This window comes from Nipponia nippon, unplaced genomic scaffold (genome assembly GCF_047370975.1).
Source record: "Nipponia nippon isolate SJK-2023a ecotype South Korea unplaced genomic scaffold, ASM4737097v1 scaffold_5, whole genome shotgun sequence".
Lineage (NCBI taxonomy): Eukaryota > Metazoa > Chordata > Aves > Pelecaniformes > Threskiornithidae > Nipponia > Nipponia nippon.
This window is the reverse complement of record NW_028262369.1, coordinates 44,240,738-44,260,369: the sequence shown is the minus strand read 5'-3', so window position 1 is coordinate 44,260,369 and position 19,632 is coordinate 44,240,738. Positions and strand designations below refer to the sequence as shown.

The 19,632-nt window shown below is 37.6% G+C and overlaps 1 protein-coding gene and 1 long non-coding RNA gene across 10 annotated transcripts in view; one reads left to right on the top strand and one right to left on the bottom strand.

The window, feature by feature from the left end:
- The first annotated feature begins 1,431 nt into the window (after nt 1-1,431).
- LOC148052163 (uncharacterized) lies at nt 1,432-14,261 on the top strand. The gene is made up of 3 exons (XR_015699076.1): nt 1,432-1,484; nt 10,817-10,915; nt 14,165-14,261. It is a non-coding gene; the product is annotated as an uncharacterized LOC148052163 (long non-coding RNA).
- Nucleotides 2,168-19,632, bottom strand: part of NTNG1 (netrin G1) — a 158,074-nt gene continuing 140,609 nt past the window's right edge. For 6 of the 9 annotated variants that reach the window (XM_087733632.1, XM_087733634.1, XM_087733630.1 and 3 more), the window contains one exon: nt 2,169-3,581. In XM_087733632.1, coding sequence (XP_087589758.1) covers nt 3,355-3,581 — 227 coding nt within the window. In that variant the 3' untranslated portion in view covers nt 2,169-3,354. Of the gene's footprint in view, nt 3,582-19,632 lie in introns of all 9 variants that reach the window. The other 3 variants (XM_087733637.1, XM_087733636.1, XM_087733638.1) reach the window with 2 other exon arrangements.

Here is a 19,632-nt window from a genome sequence, read left to right as displayed (position 1 = left end):
GACTGATTTAGCAAAACAACTGGAATATATAATATAACTGTATGAATGCTAGGTTTAAGGTCATTGAACTCTGAACTATAATCTGGACAACTAAGCAATGTGAAGCCTGGTCGGTTCTTGGATGCTAAACCTTCCAGGAAAGAACTATCATACAGGAAATAATAATTCCGCAGTAGGTTTCTTTTGCTGCGTTTTGATACAGAACCAAAACCCTAGGTTAGTGATCGTGTTGCTCTTGTTATTTTTTCAGTACCATGTATGTGTTTGCTATTTTACAGGCATTCACAGAGACAGGATACCCACTCCAAGAAAACCAGAATATGTTGGAAGGGGTATATGTTTTCAGGTGAAAAATAAAGCAGATACTGTGACTACACGTTAGCATGGTAAGATCCTACCATATCTTCAGGAAAAGGACTCTGTTGTTTTTCACAGCTTCTGAAACGGGGAACAGTTCTGCCTTTGTTTTCCACTGGACTAAATAAAAAAGCAGGTAAAGCAATGCTGAGTGATGTAAACCTCCTCTTTTCTCAAAGATGCACATGTAATTTTACAAATATACTTGGAATACAGTAGCAGAAACTTATATGCAAAATTTTCAATTAGCGAAATTCTGTGGAGTTGAGAGGAAAAAATAATGAAGCTGAAGAAAAGGGTGACTGATAAGAAAACTTTCCACTGAATGTACTCCTGTATAAAATTGTAATTTTATTAATAGGTGAGGGAGGATAAAATGCACAAAATGGTAGCTAAATATGTGGAAAGTCTTATACTGTGTCCTGGTTTAGAATATCATAAATATATGAAATTGGGATGCAGCTGAATTGATTGAGATCTGATATTCATTATACTTCAGCACTGCTGGCAGAATCCCTTCTCACCAAACGTGCATAACATGCTTTCTTAGCACTTTCACAAAGCCTTGAGTTTATAATGACAATTAAAGTGCATCTTTTCCAATAATTACACAATCTGAATTTGGTCGGTGCTAATAAGCTTTAAGAAAACTTAAATTCCACATTTTAATACCAGAAATCCACTTAATGATAGGTAATCTCTGGCTCTGCATGTCACCTGTATTAGCATTTATATTCCTCATCGAGTCTGCAATATAATTTTCTATTTATTGTCCTGAACATCCTTCTAATATATACCTGCAATCTCATGTAGGCCATGGCTGGCAACCAGCCAAGCTCTTAATTTATCTTTGCCTTATCTTGTTTAGCCCACGGAAAGAGAGTGGCGGTGTGAATAGCAAACATTCTACGGGAAGGGCCAAGGTGACAGCCTGAACAAGCACCAGCTTGTTGTCTTCGTCGTTATCGTCTTCATAGGATTCTGTTAGAAATGAAGACCTGATGTGCCTCCCCATTTCTGGAGGCTGGGTACTGGCCTGCAAAACTCGCTTCTTCAGCGGAAAGAGCTTATCCAAGAAGGCAGTGCCCTAAATTCTGCTCTGTTCACCATTTGGAAGAGGCAGCCAGGTAGAATTTATTTCTCTCAGGAATTTTTCTTTTGCTGATTAATTGTTTTCCATACTAGGCTATTATGTTGGTAAAATATTTATAGCCATTATGATGAAAATTGCCAGGAAATGAATTCGCACAGTCTTGCTACTTTTTGATTTTATTTTTTTTTTCCCAGGACTTTGAAACACTGCTGTGGCTTTGGCTTGCCTCTCTATTCTTGCTATCCTTTTCTGTCACACTCAGTAATTGGCCTAATAAAAGGCAGAAACAAGAATTTAGTACACCTTGGGCAATACTTGAAACAAACTTTATTTGCTGGAGCAGCACTTTTTATCTATGCGCTGCTGTATATTTTGACATTCCTTCTAAATATTAAATTTGACTTTATTAAAAGTTAAATCTTGGCTTTTTTGTGATTGCTGCTGTTTTTGCAGTTTCTTAGGCAGGCTGGTACATATATAAACAGAACATTTTAATGAAGCTTGTGGAGAAACAATATAAGATGTGGCTATATCTACTTTGTTACTGCCAGAATCCACAAAAACGGTATGAATTAAAAACGAGCTTCTGTAATACCTTGTAAATTAGGCTTGGAATAATTTCTGTGATGAATTAAGAGAACAAAGATGAGAACTACTCAACTTCCCATACCTTTTCCAAGCTTGGGATTTGATGAAATCTTCCTCAAACAAATGATGCCCTTTACGTTTAAAATTGTTTGCAAAAATAATGACAGTAGTAAAAATAAAATCAGATTAGATTGTTATGATGTAATTTCCACTGTTGAATCCGTTTTTCTTCCACGTACTAGGTGGTAAAACGATCAACTTTTTTTTTGTTTTCTAAAAAGGCCTTAAGAAATAGCAATACGTCATCCTGGAACTGTTTATGCAGGAATTTTTATTCTTTGAAATCTTCCAGTGTTAAAGCAACAAGAAAACATTTAGAATGTCCTTTGGTGGAATCTTATTACACTCGTTATATATGTAAACTGATATTCTTTGATGCCAGCACGTTGCCCATACAGAGGAATCTCTGCACAATTAAATGAAAGGAAAAAGAAAAGGACTAAATAAAAAGTAATATTTTTCTCTTATCTGATTAGAATTAAATACATTAACAAATTGTCTGGTAACACAAATAGGCAATAATACAAAAAATCTACATTGTACATTATTTCAAGAAAAATAACTTCATTTGAATACAAAAGGATAAATACACTTTTTGTTCTATAGCCACTCTTGTACAGTAGGTGAACACAGCATCTTACTGATGCAGTGCTGCTAAGGTATACAAGGATATGACTGGCTTGAGTTTTATTGAGGGGGCTGTTACACATGTGCATCACTAACATCAGACAAAGAAATCTTTCAACCAACAAGGGTTACAGAGCAATGTTCACTAAAGCACAGGTTGGAAAGGATTCGGGGACTGAAGCAGGCCAATATGGCAGCTTTTACAGATTTCCTTATACCCACAATGCACTGACAGCAAAGAATGCCTTTATTTGGTCGGTCCACACACCGGGCGGAGGTACAGTAGCGCACCATATAGGAGTAGCAAACTTTTCTTAAATTCTCCTCTCATTCTGGGGGCTGTCAAAGCCGTTTCAGTCCTGTGTAAGCTTTGCAGCTAGCATTGACTTGGCAGAATAGGCAGCTGCCGACTTGCCTCGAGCCAGAGGTGAACAGTCTTGACTCAGAGCCCTGTCCGTAACTGATTCATATGGCTTAGTTCAGTTAGGCCTTCTTAGTTTGTAAGCGGTTATTTTTTCTCTCTTGTTTCCTTTTGGAATTTCAGTAGCAAACGCTTGGATTTTGTTTTGTTTTCATGTGGCACGTTCATTTGAAGCAGTCTGAATGTGATGCCATCAACCATACGGAGTCTAGCATATGCAAAGTCCAGTTGCTCCTAGTAGAGCAGTCAGCAGTAATAGAGGCCCGTGTGATATTGCCCCCTGGCCAGAGTTTTGGCTGCAGCCTCCTGGATCCCTTTCACACTTCAACTTCTCGCATAAAATGCCAGTGTAAGCCGGAGGGCACTGGCATCGCACATTGTTGATGCATGTTCCTCCGTTCTGGCAATGCAGTAGTTCATTGTCACATACATTTGCTGCAAGATAGCAGGGGAGGGAGGGAAAGAAAAGCAGAATAAATATAAGTTCATCTACAGGAGAAACTCTGCACTAAAACCAGGATTAGAACGCTACCTCCCCCCTCTTCCTGAGACATGTAAACAGGGGATGTGGTTTTTTAAACACTTCAAGTTTGAATTTTTTTTATTTGATACGTTCTCATCCTTTTTTTTTTTTTTTTTTTTTTTTTCTTTTTTTAAGGCTGTACTCTTGGAGAACCATATTCACTTCAGACCACTGACTATGATAATATTCATTAATAAATTAATAATGAAATAATATGAATATTAATACCTGCCTTGTGCCAGCATCTGCATTTTTATAGTTATTACCGAACGGGAACTGTAGGTGGGTGTGTTATTATTTGAAAGGGACAACGTATCTAGAGCTTTTGGAAAGCATGAACAGTGGTTAAAAAATCCAACATGGCTTTGCTGAATTAAAAAAATCCATATGAGAAGGCAGGGTTTTATAAACAAGAACTGCAGGTATTAATGATCTGGAAAAATTACGCAAAAAAGATAAGGCAAGCACAGGTAGGAAATTCAGCATGCTATTTGATGGGGTTTATATGGTATATACATATGGAAATAAAAGATAATGTTATTTCCATTACAGATCTTATTAGATTTGCTACTTTGGTACAAGGGTAACTGGCATCTTAAAACTATCTTAGTTAGATATTGTAGCCAGATATAATAACTTCAGAAGTCAGATTTGTCAGAAAGGTTAAGAGAAAATAACACGGGCAAAAGTTTTAGAGCATCATAATATCATATTTGAAAAATTAGCAGCTTTACTTTGTATTACTTAATAGCAGTTGAAATATTTCCCTGGGTAAATAGGTAGAGATATGAGGAACATACTACTCAAATGTCTCAATCTGTGTTTTATTCCAGATGACATCACTAGTAGAATATGTGCTAGATTACAGCTCTGTCTTCCATAGGGGAGGCAATTTTAGTAAAGATCTTGCACCTATTATCTAGGCAGAACGTAACAGTAAACATTTTTGCTCAGAGAATTAGGGAAAAAAATATTTGGGTTAGAAGCAGCTGCAACGTTATACGCTGTTTAAGCATACCCTAGCCTGGAAATACCCTAAATAATTCAGAACAGGGAAGATATTGTTGATTTTACTTTAAACATTGTTATTTATTACTACAAAAAAGTACAGTTTTATAAATGTTAATTTACTTACGTTTAAAAGCAACACAAATATTATGAGAACTAAAATTAAAACAGTCCAAGCTCTTAAGTCATGCAATTCTACATAAATCTGTACAATTTTGTGCACTAGCAACCTTACTGGTAATCTTATCTGTCCTGGCTTGCTTTCAGAAAAATAATTTTCTCACTCTAGACGGACTCTCTGACAACTGCTTTCTAATGTTCTGCATCCAAGTGGGCCAAATAACAACTTAGTGTGTTAAAAACTCATAGATGCAATTGAGAGAGAACAGTTAAATATTTTTTATTCAGTGATTCCTTTAGCACTCAAAGGTTTTTACTAACATTGGATTATTTACTATGGATTTAACATTGTTGTCCAGTTTCTGAATTGTAATGTCAAAATTTGAATATTAAGGTACAACAAACAACACATATTATTGATGACAGCCATATGTCTGAATTTGAATGGTCTATGTATACATTACAAAAAATAGTGTTTCTATTATGTACAAGGAACAGTAAATCACCACCAAATAAATGTGATGAGAGTAACAACCCAGAAGAATATAATGATAACAGGCCAAAAAAATCAACTGTATTTTAAAAGTCAATATTTGAGTTACATCTCTTATAACTGAGGCTATGTATCTTTAAAGCTGACTTTATTATTCATATTGTATATATTTAGCTGTATCAATATGCAAAATCAGAATACTTTATCTGATGGTACAGCTACTGAATCTGGTTGTTCTAGACTACTCATTGCTGGGATGCTTCCTGCAGTTCAGGCAATGAAAATGGTGAAATATCTGTCCCATCAATACTGACCATCATTTGCCTTGAATAACTGAGTGGAATTCAATAGTTAATTAAATACCACTTCTTAAACAGCAGATGAGATATTTCACTTCATGTTTGGCCCGGAATATATTATCCAGATTTTTCCAAGTATTCAGTAAAATACATTTATTTTCCAATAGCTTTCCAGTTTTTAAACTTGTTGTGACAACTACAGCCTGTTATTTTAAGAGGCCATCAGCCCAGATTCTGATCTGTAGTTACAGATTGCGGGAGATGGGTGGCTGAAGTGGCGTTTTGCTCCATGCTGGCTGTTCTGCCTGACACGCTGATGCAGGCTGCTATTAAATGACTCTAATCCTTGCTGTCTACAAAATTCTGGATACAATGTTATAGATGCTGATTTTTAAGTCAGACCATTTATTTCTCATTAGAAAGTTTTTTAAATGTAATTAAAGAAGGGAGGGATCAAAAGCTTTTCTTTCATTATTCTTGTATGCTTTTAAAAGTTTGCTCACAGAAACGCATTAAAGTAAAAACAGGTAGATTTTAATGTTCTCAGCAAACTACTACGTAGCTGAAAAGTGTTGAGCTGTTAATCTTGTATTGTCGCAGCTTTCTTCACCTTAGTTTCATCCTTGTATCTCTTTCTCTTGCACACACACGTACACACATATATGTATCATGTAGACAGCAATTGTGGTGATTTGGAAGTTAAATGAAAAATTTCTGAAAATGTTATGAAATCCCAGTATTTATTTTTTGCCAATTTTGTTTTAATTTTATTCTGACCAACTCTAATACCATTTCCACCTTCCCAAAAGCATGGTCAGGATTACTTTTAAAACTTTAACATTAACTAATTATGTTTATTCAGTTTAGGAGTTAGATTAGCTACAGCTAATGAGCGTAGCACAACCGAGGCCTAAAGAGAAGTACTTTCACTGGAGCACTTTCACCGAATTTAAAGCAAAATTTGTGCTTTAAACAAAAGTTGTTGACATGCTGCCATGATCAAAGCAAGGCAAGTATATTAATTGTTGTTATGAAAGTTAACGATGTTTCTGATGTTAACATAGTATTTTTCTAGGGTACGTGTTATAACACATTTTATTTCAGAAGGGGCTCTAGGCTTTCCTCAGAGAAGGCAGTGACCTGGGAGCTGCTGAGCAGGGCAGGAAGGGCCAGGACCTTGCAGACCCCTTGCTTGGTGTTGAAGCCCAAGGAGAGCTGCTGCAGCTGGTGCTGGGGGGGTGCAGGCAGGGCTGGGGGATCCCCGGCATGTGCCAGGCCCTTGGCCTTTTCGTTTCCCCAAGCAGCAGGAGCAGCGAGCCTGGCAATACTGGGCTTGCCTGCCCCTTGTACCCCTCCTACCTTCTACCTGCCATGCCCTTGCCCCTTCTTATAGTCCAAGCAGTAAAATGCTGCCTCCGCTGCTGAGAGGTGTTGAACCAGCGCTGCCTTACCTTCACCATTAGAAGTAACAACCATGAAAAATTAGTTGGAATTAATCTGAAAGGCATCAGGTATCAAGTTCTGATCAAGGAATGAAACTCAGAGAAGTGATGCAAGGCAAGTAAAAGAACTAATTCTGAAGTAATGACACCTGACTATTAAGATTTGTGTGGCTGAACCAGCTGTGGGTTTGCTGGGAGATCTTCATTAATTAGAAGACAGAACATCAAATTGATCATTTAAGAAACAAACCAGAGATCTCTGATTTGCTCTGGAGAGCTTCGCAGGCCTTTTTGGGGGATATTTCTGAGCACAGTCTCCAGATCTGTGCTACTGCGGGAAGTGAAATATTTAAGTAAAATCAAGGGAAAATTTTAATGTTCTTTTCATAATTCATCAATTTACAATCTAAGCTATGGTCCAATTATGGGATCCTTAAAACACTATACAAAGGAGACTGAAAAAAGCCACATGTGAAAATGGATAGCTATTTGAAGTTTTTCTGTCCTTGGGACAACTCCCCCTCCCGCCTCCAAACCCCTGCAATTAGCAAGAGATTATTATTATTTTTGAATTAAAATGTAAAAATCTTTTCCAAAGTAATTATTAATAAAATATTGAAGCCTCTTTTTTAGGGTAAGACCTCTATGAATGATGATGAAAGATGCCATGCCACAAGTCACAAAATATTCTTGATTTGTACTTCCAATGTTATTACATTTGGAAATGGAATAAAAAAGGAAAACAAGGGGAAAATATCCAGTCTTTCAACCGGCTCAGGCAGTTCAAGGGGTAAGAGATGTGCTAGTGTTTCATAGAATTTATATTGGGTATTTAATGAAATGTATTGAGAGTAGCATAGTTTGACAAATGTCTACTTTCCCCTTAAATGTTCAATTCTGAATAATACATGAAAATTTTTGAGTCTGTCCAAAACTCAACTTTAATACCTGTGCAGCTTCTTGAAAGAAAAGAGATAGACGACTGTGGCTGATTTTAGTTCTGAAGCAGCAATACAGACACAGTAACACAAGTGCAAGCCTTGTTCTCTTCGAACTGGAGGGCCACCTCAGGCACAGTATTGTGCTGTTGGCTTATGTTCTTTCTGGTTACTGTGTCTGGGCAGCTTCAGAGCACATGCACAGGGCTTTTTCTCTGCCTACTGCTCAGACAGAAAAACAATACGCTATTGGACTTAAACATAATTTCTTTTAGCCTCCTGTCTTTCCTGAAGGCCATCCAGGAGGGGAGAAAATGCATTTTGTACCTTTCTTTGTGCTACCATAATTTTTGTACAACTTGTCTACAGTAGCATCTTATTCAGGTGGGTCAGCCACATAAAGATGAGAAAGGACAGGCTGTTGACTTAACAAAAAAGAAATGAACGTATTCAAAAGGACACCTTTTTTGATCTGAGATAGGTGGTGTTCACTTTCTGCATCAAAATCTGGATTTATTATGAAATTTTCATGGTTTGTGGAAACAGCATAAAGACCACCAATGATAAAGTCACAGAAAGAAAACTTATTAGAGGTCCTTGCTTTGTTTCTTGAATTCTTAAGTCTTTCATTTCAAGCAATGTTTTGTATGATCTCTCCCATCACTATTTTTCTTCGGTGTGCTCTTTTTGTGGTATCATTTGTTACAGCCGTCTCTCTGCCTCTCTCTTTAAAACCATCTCTTCACTTTTCTCCTTTTTGTCTCCCAGATCATCAGTATTATAGTCCCTGGACAGGTTGGTGGGTTGACAGCTCTGAATATATTACACAACATTTTGGTCTATTCTAAAGCACTGATGCAAGCTTTGACCCTACTTCTGCTGCACTGAATTTCCCATACTCTTCGTCAGTAGTTTGTGTGAATGGCACTACTGAAATAATGAGAATTTTTTGATCTTGGATTCTACCCGTCGTCCCTAACTTTGAAAGTATGCAGGTCCCTAACTTTGAAAGTATGCAGGAAGAAATTATTCTTGGCTTTTTTTTCTCTGTTTCCTTGGTACTTCTTATCTAATAATGAATGTTTCTTGGATTCATTTATGAGGAAGTTTTCAGCGCACATGCTAACAGAATATTCTGTCTCAGCATAAGAAGTGAGTAGAAAACCAAGCATAGTCAAATCCATGTTTTCAGTACTGATGTTCATAGGTAGCTTCAGTACATGCAGTGGTTGTCTATATAGAGCGAGCTGTGAACAGCACATTGAAATGCCATGAAAAAATTAGGAGATTTCATCTCACTATATAAATAAGTTCAGTAACTTGAGGCCAAGCACAAGCGATTTCATGTCAAATACAAAATTAGTTCCTATGCATACTACAAAGATTCTGTAACTAACATGCATTATTCTCTAAAAATATAATCATTTAATCAATAAACAGCAAAACCAATCACAGAATGTAAAAGAAATTGCAACAAATGAGGAAGCTTGTGTGTATGCCTAATAAGAATACAGAATATCTGCACATACATATAGCAAACAAGCACGAGAAAGCCTCTGCAGTCGTGAAGGTATTAGTAATATTTTTCCCACAATTTGTCAAATAGACATTAATGGAATCGGGGAATGCAAAACACTTAGTCTCATTCAAACGCAAAGGTTTAAAATTGTTTCCAGTTGTATCAGAACATAAGTGACCACAATAAAAATATTTTCAAATTGCCAGCGTTAGCAACAACAAATTATTTCCATTATTTGGAAACAAGCCTAAAAATACAATATATACTTGTTATGTGTTAAAGATATCTCTGTAGAGCTCCACTGACTCATGAGATTTCACTCGTATAAAGTAAATATTAGGAATGAGGATATAAGGGCATGGGGAAAACTTATTGGTAGTCAGGCTTCTTCTAAAAAGTTACAGCTATGGCTGTTACAATTAGTGTTGCACAGCACATGACAAAACCTCAAATTTTTATAACTTAAGTATCTTATTCATTTGAATAACCAGTGGCTAAGAACTGACTTAGAGGTTTTGTCACTTCGATTTCTCCCCCTGCCCGTCTTCCAATTAGATCTACTGTTAGATTATTATTAGAATTTAATTTATTGTCACCAGTCACAGTTACTGCCAAATGGTTTTTAAATATTTTGCTACCATGAATACATGTGTCAGTGTTGATCAGACTTCTTCAGTGGTTTTAAACCACAGACATACCTGATATGAAAAACAGCTATTGCTCTTTTAAATGAGATACTCATAATGATTTGGTTTTTTGAAGTGACACTAATTCAACATTTGCTGTAGTAGGATCAGTAAAACTATCTTAGGATACCATCAAATGAAGGTAAGGTAGATGCTTTGATAGCATGAAAAGAAAACTGGTTTGTGCTTATCTACCAAGGCACATTCCAAAGTTAAGACAAAATAAATCACTGTAGACGAGTACAAGCCTAAAGCGTATCTCACCGTGTCAAAGTTAAGGTCATAAAGTGACAAACATTAATACAAAGATCTCCAGCGCAAAGTTGAAACAATGTTGTGATTAATTTTATTGCCAACAATACAAGGAAATAAACATTGACTAAGTGAAAGTAGTTTCTAAAGGCAGACATCTCCATTTTGACTTGTCTTAGAAATGCCCGTTAGAGGCACAATTGAAATGACACTTGATTTTTTATCAAACCAGTTTTATTAAGTTATCAGGGAGTAAATGAATAGGTGTGTAATGGAGGTACTGTGTTTGCTGAAAATTTCTGGTAGAATTTTTAGATTGCCTACATGTAATTTCTGTTCTTTCTGCACAATTCTCACTTCAAAGCTAAGCCAGTTCTAATCAAATTGCAGGAAAAGTCTTCAGAGTTTCTACAAGATGCAGCTGCTATTCAGAGTTCTCCCCAGTGCACAGCCCCAGAATGGATGGCGATTCCTCTCTCCTGTAAACAGGTACCAATTTATCCTAGCATCCACAGGGGTAAGCTTAGCTGATTATGTTTCACTACTGAAAGCGCAAAATCCTCTTCAGAACAAATTTTATTTTAACCATGGTATAACGATAGCAGAGGTAGCAAGTTACTCTATTTCACGGGTTGTGTCTGTGCTTTCTCATTTTCCATCTCTATTCTTAATCTAAAATCCTTGGATTTAATTAATAAAAGATAATGAGAAGAAATACATCAAATCTGCCAAAAGGACAAGGGGGAGAACTGAATTTTGGAATTGATACTCTCGCATGATAGAGAAGCCATAGTAGCTTTGGCAGAAACAACACAAGATTACTGGTTAAAATGGCTGAAAACAAATCCAGATTTAGTTATCTAAGAATTATGGTTAAGATAATACCTTCCAGTCTTCCTCAGTTTCAGGAAATGATTGATTAACCTTTCCGTTTTCTGATTTTGATGGTTCCAATTTTAAACTTCTCCAAAAGACAATGATTCCCAAAGTGGGGGAAAAAATTCCCCATTCTTTTTATTGCTTTGCTTATGGAGGAGCACCACTGAATTGGTATGACCCTTATCATATTTTAGGATAATCTCAGGAGAGCAATACGCTACATCAAAGCTTTAGTTGCTCAAAAGGGACTACATCCCCCCATCATTCATATTCCACTTACAAAGCTGTAAGCTGCAGTGCCATTATTTCTATCTTCCTGGAGATAAATGAACATTCTTACATGATTTGTCTTCTCTTTCCTTAACTAGGAAGAGAACCAATTGAAACTACTGTGTTTTTTTTTTTTTTTTGTCTAGTGCCAACAGCAAGGTCAGGGTTTGGATGTAACCACTATCAATAAAAACTGTCTAAGCACAAAAACTCCTCAGATACAGAAGATGAAGTTGTCACCAAAAGGCCCTATCTGTGAACAGTTGGAGGGTGGGATTTGGTTCCCTAAATAAAAGCAGCTACTGCCATTAGAGGTGCCAGAGGGCATTTCAGACACTTACATGGAGCTGGCAGATATGTCGTAAGACCTATGCAAGATTTCGGCTTGTGGGAGTGGTGGCAGGAGGCCTGCCGGGGGATGCCCGCCTGTCTCAGGCAACTGTTGGGCCCTGGGTGTGCTAGCAGGCTCTGCCTGCTGCGGGCAGCCTGCAGCCCCCCTGCCTGCTGGCTCCCCGCCCGGCGCATGGCTTCTCTGGCTGCGTTTGATGTCTGCTCTGATCCAGTGCAGCTGTGCAACACTGGACATGGCTCGTGTGGAAACCCCTGAGTTGCGAGCAAGAGCTGTGAAAAACCTCATCTGAGGTCTCCACTCAAGCACCCTCTGCCCACCAGCCTGGGAATGCATTTGAACTCAGGCCCTTGCCTTGGTCCTTGCCTGAGTGACCTGGGGGGCTTGGCCCATCCTGGCCTCGCACATTTGACCTCCTGGTGGGACCCCAGACCTGCCTCGCCACTAGAGGCTTATCTGTCAGTGTGCAGGGTGCGACTGACCCCGCTACTGCCAGCGGAGCTGCTCGGCTCGCCTGGCTTGGGTGCTGCAGGAGGGACCTTGTGCTGGGGAGCTCCCTGCCGTGCTGCCCCCCACCCCCCTTTCCCTCCCTCAGTGCCCTCCTGGTCCTGGCTTGCTCTCTCCTTGTGGAACCACCAACTGCCGTTGCTCCTTAGCAGTGGCACTAGACACCTATGGTCAGGCAGTTCAGTCCTATCCAAAAAGCTAGCAGGATGGCTTTGCCTGAACAGCAGCGTTTTCAGCTTCATGCACGACACGAGTATTTTCTTAAAAGTTCCCAAGAACTATTAAACAGAGCTGCAACAAGTATCACTTTTACAGAGCACAAAAAGGCAGAAGAAAGCCTGGAGAGCAAACCAGAGCAGGAGCATGCAAAGGCCAGCAATTCAAATACATGATTATGAATTATATAAAAGGCTGAATATTCCTGCATGTTTAGCTGCTAGGGTGTTTGACTTGCAATAATGTTTTGGACACAAAAGAACGCAAATAATTTCTCTTTGTTTACACAGACAAAAGTTTCTCTTCCTGCCATTCTTCCCAATCAATGCTGCATTGAAGACTTCCAAAACCCATGAAATAGCCTCATGTACTTATTACTTTATTTGGCAGCAAAACCAGAGAAGATAATCACAAATGAAAATACCTCCTAATGATTTAGGGGATTAGAATTATTCTAATAATTATTTTCCTAAAATTTTTTCAGGGAAGGGGAGAGAGAGAGAATGTGTTGGTGGCTTCTATTAGTGACATTCCACAGTAGTACTAATCTGAGGACAAATACTGGATGTATTGGTATTCCTCAAAACATCTGCATGGCCCTGGATCCTGAAGTTCTTCCTAGACAAAACTTCAAATGATTTCAGAGAGCTGCTGAGTGGGAAATTTAAGATTAAATAGTAATCTTATGTTATTTAATGACAGTATTTTAAAAAATTTACTCTCTCCTAATTTTTTGCTCCCCAAATATATGATACGTTTGTGCATGTGTGTGTACTCTCTGGCATTTCGACAAAAGTGCTCATGATGTGTTTAATAAAGAAGAAGAGAGTAATGAGTTATTTAAAGTTTTTATTGCCCAAAGCAGCATAGTTGTTTTAGCTTAATAATATATGTCCTGGTTTTGGTGTTAAGAAAGAGCTAAATTTTTAATCAGTTAGTATCACTCAGATGGAGTAAGGTTGGTTCTGCAAATTTTATTTTACAATAATTGCTGTGTATAGCAAACATTGTGTAGAAAAATTCTTTGAATTCAAAGTAAAAATTTTGCATTGTAATGGCTAGTTTTTTAAAGCAGACTTAGTTGTATTCATTTATTTTTTACACAGAAGATGTTATATTCATGTGAAGTTAAATTTTGAACATTGCTTTTCTAAAGTTATTTGTGATCTAAAATAATTTGAATGTTGCAAACTTTCTTCTTGCTGCTTTGGCTTAAAGCCAATTGCGTGGGGCATTTTGAAAAATTAGTAACAGAATCTATTGGAAATATATGTTATGATCAACTTCTAAACTACGTGAAACAGCGTTTGTAATGGAAACATCAGAAATCTTTAATTACATTATCATAAATATAAAATATATTAAAATGGAATGGGTATGTAACTGAAAAAAGGCAGTCACACTTACATAAGTGTGACTTATAATCAGCTCTGTTACAGTGACCACAAGTAAAAGTAAAGCCAAGTTTATATTTATATGTCATTACGTATTACTCTTGTGTGCATTTTGCAAAACAGAGAGATTGAAGATACCAGGATAATACTCTACTATAGGAGACCAAAACACCAATGTGCAAAGTAAATGGCGTAGAAACTCTCAGGAGATGAGCATTCAGAGTTTATGTGAACATTAGCTGCAATGCAAAGGTAAAGGTAAAACATTTATATAGTTCCTACAAAACATATGAAATGTGAGCGGTATTTTTTTTTTTGTTAAAGCAGCAATGATGGGAATCAGGAGATCTTCTTTCTGAATCTACATTGACTTATTGTTTTGAATGTGTATGAAATGCTTCGGAGTGCTTTTGTTGAGCTGGCTCTAGAATGGGGACAAAAACACTGCTCTGTAGGTCTCTCAAAGCTCTTCAGAGTAAGAGTTGTTATTGCCAGTGAACAACGGAGAAGTTGATGCCAAGGAAAGTCAAATGATTTGCCTATGCTAACAAAAGAAGGGAACGAACCAGGTCCTTTGAATTCCAGTTCTGTTTACTAGATTGCACTGCTTATCAGATAAATGCAACAGTAGAGCTGATTACTGTTTCCAAGGGAGTTTGGAGACTCTCAGCTATAAAAATGCTTATAAACTATGAAGTTTAAAAAAGGAATGTGCAATCTTGTCCACTTAAGTGTCATATGCAATTCCATAAGATGTTTAAATACTCTGACAATTAGAAATACCGATTTCATATATGTACCTCTTTCTAATCTCACTGGTCAGAACTGTAGCAACTTCATATTAATATATCAGGAACATGTTAAAGATTTGCAAATGTTTTTTATCCCCTCTAGTTTATCTTGGCCTTTAAAAATATTACCTGTTATTGTCTATTTTTAATTATTACAGTAAAATTTAAAAATGACACTCAACAGACAGATTCTTATATCATAATTCCTTCCTGAGATATACTGGCTGATAATGTGCTTTCCTGTAAGCAGGGTTTTAACTGGTGTAACGCTTTACTTTCCTACTCTTTTCATCAGAAGATCAATAAGATGACTCAAAGAGCTGACATGTAGCACTCAGCAAAACCGAGAACTAATAAATTAATGTATCAAATAATTAAAGCTATTAGCTGCTTCGTAATAGTTTTCATCAACAATATTTATTGCTACACACAGACTCGCTCTAGGTATCATTGTGCATTTATCTCCATGAGAGAGCAGCCATTAGATGGGAAAACATAGATAATAGATGCTCGCTTTCCAACATAATCTTCTTCAGGCACACTAGTTTTTCTGCAATGTGCTACCCAGGTGTAACCAATGCGATAGCCTTCACCAGTGTTTTAGCTGAAAACACTTTTTAAATTGACTTATAATATCATTCAGCAAAAATGTCCAAAAGATGCTCACACCAAAACACAAAATAACGGTCTTTGTTTATCTAATTATATTGCCTCTTAACAAAATTTCAAAGCCTCTTATTTGTCTTTTCAAAAGTGATGCTTTGATAAGTACGCAGTTAGAATTCATAATTCAGTATTACACATTGACCAATACAGATGAAGACTACGTAGAGGCAACCGACATATTTTTCACGATATTATTATGCAGGCTACTATTAATAAGTATCGCAATAGTAACAGGATTACACTAATCTTGTTTTAGCAGCTCTACAGTTTTTCTACAGTGTAGAAAACATCTGAATAACAATAGACCTGGCTTAGACTTAGAAAGAGAGCACTCAACATGTGTGTGTTTGGGTTAATGTCTGAAAAGTTCTTCTACATGCCTATGAACTAAAGATAATGCCTCTGAACATGGATGTTGATATTGCTTACTATGACAAAATGTTAAAATAATTCAGGATATTAAAAAGCCCAGAGTTAAAAGACTCTCATGAGTAAGAACTGTTTCCCTCTGCTTTATATGGTTCTTGCATTACTTTTGACATGCTGGTTAACATACTTATATTTCTGTTTATCAGTCCTGATGCACAAAGGTGTTAAAATTTAATTATTAGTGAAGACTGAAATAACCTGAGATCCTCAAGGAACAGATAACTGCAAAATATTATTTCACTTCAAAGTAGTTGCTTTATTTTATTTAAAATTATTTTCTCCAATTTTTAGATTGTCAAGTCATGCCAGCATTGAAAAATAACAAAGATATCGCCATTAATCTAGACAAAATAAATTCCTCTATCATCAGTGTGTTATATATTTCTAAAGATATATTGTATCAATACCCTTAAACTTCATGATGAAAAGAAATAATTGTCTTACTCAAAGTCTTCCACTTGCACAGACTGAAAAGCCAAGACCTTGGTCATTTTCTCATGCTCCTGAGAAGCTGTGCATATAACAATGTTACAAACTCATATACTCACCTTTGGTTTAGAGAAGGAAGGGTCACACAAGAAATGCTCGGGTTTTTTTTGAAAATGTACTTCTAGAATGTCGTATATTCTTTTAAAATATAATGTTTGAGTATACTTTAAAACATAATGTCTGAGGATATTTCTTTGTAGAACTCGGAGAAAATGGAAACAGATTTCTGCTAAACAGAATTTGGATGATGAAGCTGTATTTCCTGACAAGTTTATCTCTTTGGGTCCAGTCCTGCTCTCTGCCCCCAGCCATCCCCCCTTGCACACCCCTACCTTACATAACCTGAACCCTCACAACTCCCATCACATGCTTGTCCTTCTCTTTCAGCAGCCTTGGCAGTGATGGCAATGGAAATCTGACTTCTCCGATCACAACTCCTCCAGAACTGTGTGCATTCCTTTGCATTGCCTCCTGTGGTGGGAGCTGGTGTTTGCTGCATGCCGGTGTAGAGTGCCGGCTGATGGGCGCACATGATATTGGAGGACGAGAAAGGGCTGTAATTCCAGGTAGGACAACTTTTTGTAGGACTGGTCTATGCCTGGATCCTCATGAGGGGTCAAACACTGAGGCTAAACACCAAGCCTCTTCCTGCTCCATGGAGCCACGTGGCAAGCATGGCTAGCCAGCGCGTAAGGCCAACCTCTGCACAGACGTGCCGTCTTGGGCAGCAGACACGCCGGTGTGGTTTCTGCTCAGGTTTGAAACGTAGCCCCAGTGAAGTGAGAGCATGAGAGGAGTGTGGAATGCAAAGGTTTTATGCTGCCTTTGTGAGACAGCATTTCTCAAGTGTTAACATGGCAGATCTGAGTGGGATGATGGTTTTTCTGAAGACTGCACGAAAGCTACAGAACGAGTAGCTGTTAGGCTAAAAGAGAAAGATGAGTGCTAAAGGGAAGTGGTTGGAACTGGAACAGAGGGGTTTGGGCCAAAGCCAGGATGGGTGGGAGGAGGTGAGGGAGGTGCTCAACACATCTTGGCTGGCTCAGTGTTTTGTATTTGCAAAACAGTCAAGGTCTTCTAATGGTGCAGAGCAGCGTGGGTTGCAGCATCATCGCTAAGTTGTCATGTTGCCACTGAATAAAAGAGAAGATATAACCCAAGTACACTTCTCTAAGCATCTTTTCAGTTGTGTTTTAAATCAGTAATGGTTTTGCATGAACTAGCAAAGCCCTCAGGTTGCTGCAGAAAAATTATAGCAGTATATGGCTTTATTTTGATAGGTGGTGTAAATCTAAAGCCAAATTTTCAAACCTTTGCAGAAGTTATGCTGTGTACATGCAACCTTTCATGTTTCTCCCCAGTTATGTACCAAATGGCATGTGTGCATATGTAATCTGAGGCATTTCAAAACATCTGGCTCAATTTTTGAGACATTTGGGTCATAGTACACTTTTATAATCTGTCTGTGAAGATATGTGGAATAGGATGCTTTTTCTGAGAACCAAAGCCTCCTTGCAGAGAGCTGCACTTTGCTGCATAATGTCAACATAATGGGGCTGATTTAAGGATGCTATGTTTGCCCCCAGTATGAATTTCCTCGCACTAACAAACAGCCCCGATTTAAATCTTTTTGTGGGATTCTCCTGTTCTTGAAATCAGTAGGAAGTAAGCCAGGATTTTGAACCTTGTGAGAGTAACTTGTTCTCCTTGGACGCTAGTCAGTGCTTATTGCCTCACTATCAAAATGCAGCTTCAGCTCTTTAAAGGAAGAGCTACATGTGGTGAAACTCTCTTTACTCTCCTTGGAAATGAAATGCTAAGCTCTTCAAAGTAAGAGTCCTATTTCAAGGATCTTCTGGCTTAAAGAAGTTCATTTCTCATTTAAAGTATGTGTAACATTCAGAGCTCAGTGATGCAAAATCTCATTAGCAGAGCACCCTGCTGAATTGTCTCCTATGGACAGTTATTTCTATACTGAGGATACTGGAGGCGTTTGTTCCCCCTGCACCTGTCAGCGTATATGGGGCCTGGTTATTGTATGTGGGTAACAAAGCTAGTAGCTCTTTTGATTGTAGCCCTTGTGTATCCCTGATCTATAGCTGCTTGGTGCTATTTCTTAAGGCTAACCTAAATAACTATTCAAGGGAGAATTCCTCCTCCGAAGAGATTATGGCTGAGCTCCTTATAACCCAGCAGTTTTGAAGTGCAAGAATAGATTCATGGGTCCGTTGGAAAAGCCTTCAAATTTAAGCAGGAGATAGAGTAACAACAGGGGAGAGCACGTAGGTTGTTGCAGAAAGATAAACGTGTCTCTTTGGCTGTTCAGAGATGTTCAATATACAGCTTGGCCACTGGCTCCATAAGCTGGTGCAATATTTTGGTTTATCCACAGACAGATTTTTTTATGCTTTATTCTTTGTACACCTGGAAAATACACAGGGTTTCATAAATGTCTGAAAAGTGTGAAAAGATTTGTAAAGTTACTCCACTCTAGAAAGGTCATGAAGTGGGTAAATTGATCTGCAGACAGAAGTACAAATCAAAATACCGTCTCTAGATTCAGCCAGTGGCATCAGTGCAATTGTTATTACGTGGTTTTCCACCTCCATATGAACAAAAAGACAGACATTGGAAAGAAAAAAAAATAGCATATAAAGAAGTACTTGTCCAAGCTGTAGTTATAAAAATACAAAATAGTTTTGGGCATAATGCTTTAATCATTGTGGACCCCAGCTGTATATTGAAATTAGTGATGTTAATGAATGCAATCTCTTTAATATAATTATTTCAAGGTGATTTCGATTAGAAGTAATCTTCTATAGACATTAATTACCAACAACTGAATTACGATCAAACTCTCTTTCCCCTTCTCTGTAGAAATCTTTAAACTTCCAGCACTGTCACAGCTTTCGCTTCTCACCTGATGATTATAGGTAAAAATTTTATTAACAATTTAATTATTCTCTTTAGAAGCCAAGGTAATTATAACAGGTTTGACTTGGCTTCCGTTAAAAGTCTCTTTTAATGCTTTTGCCGTTGACTGTAGTCCAATGTGAGAGAATAACAGTTCGTAGTCAACAAAATCGTATCTCAAAATTGTGCAAGGATGAAAGAAATTGAAAGAATAATACTGTTAATGTTTTAAAGAACATCATGGTACTTTTGTATGGGCTATCAGTCCCCTCTAAATATATATTGGCTGAATCCTGTAAAGCT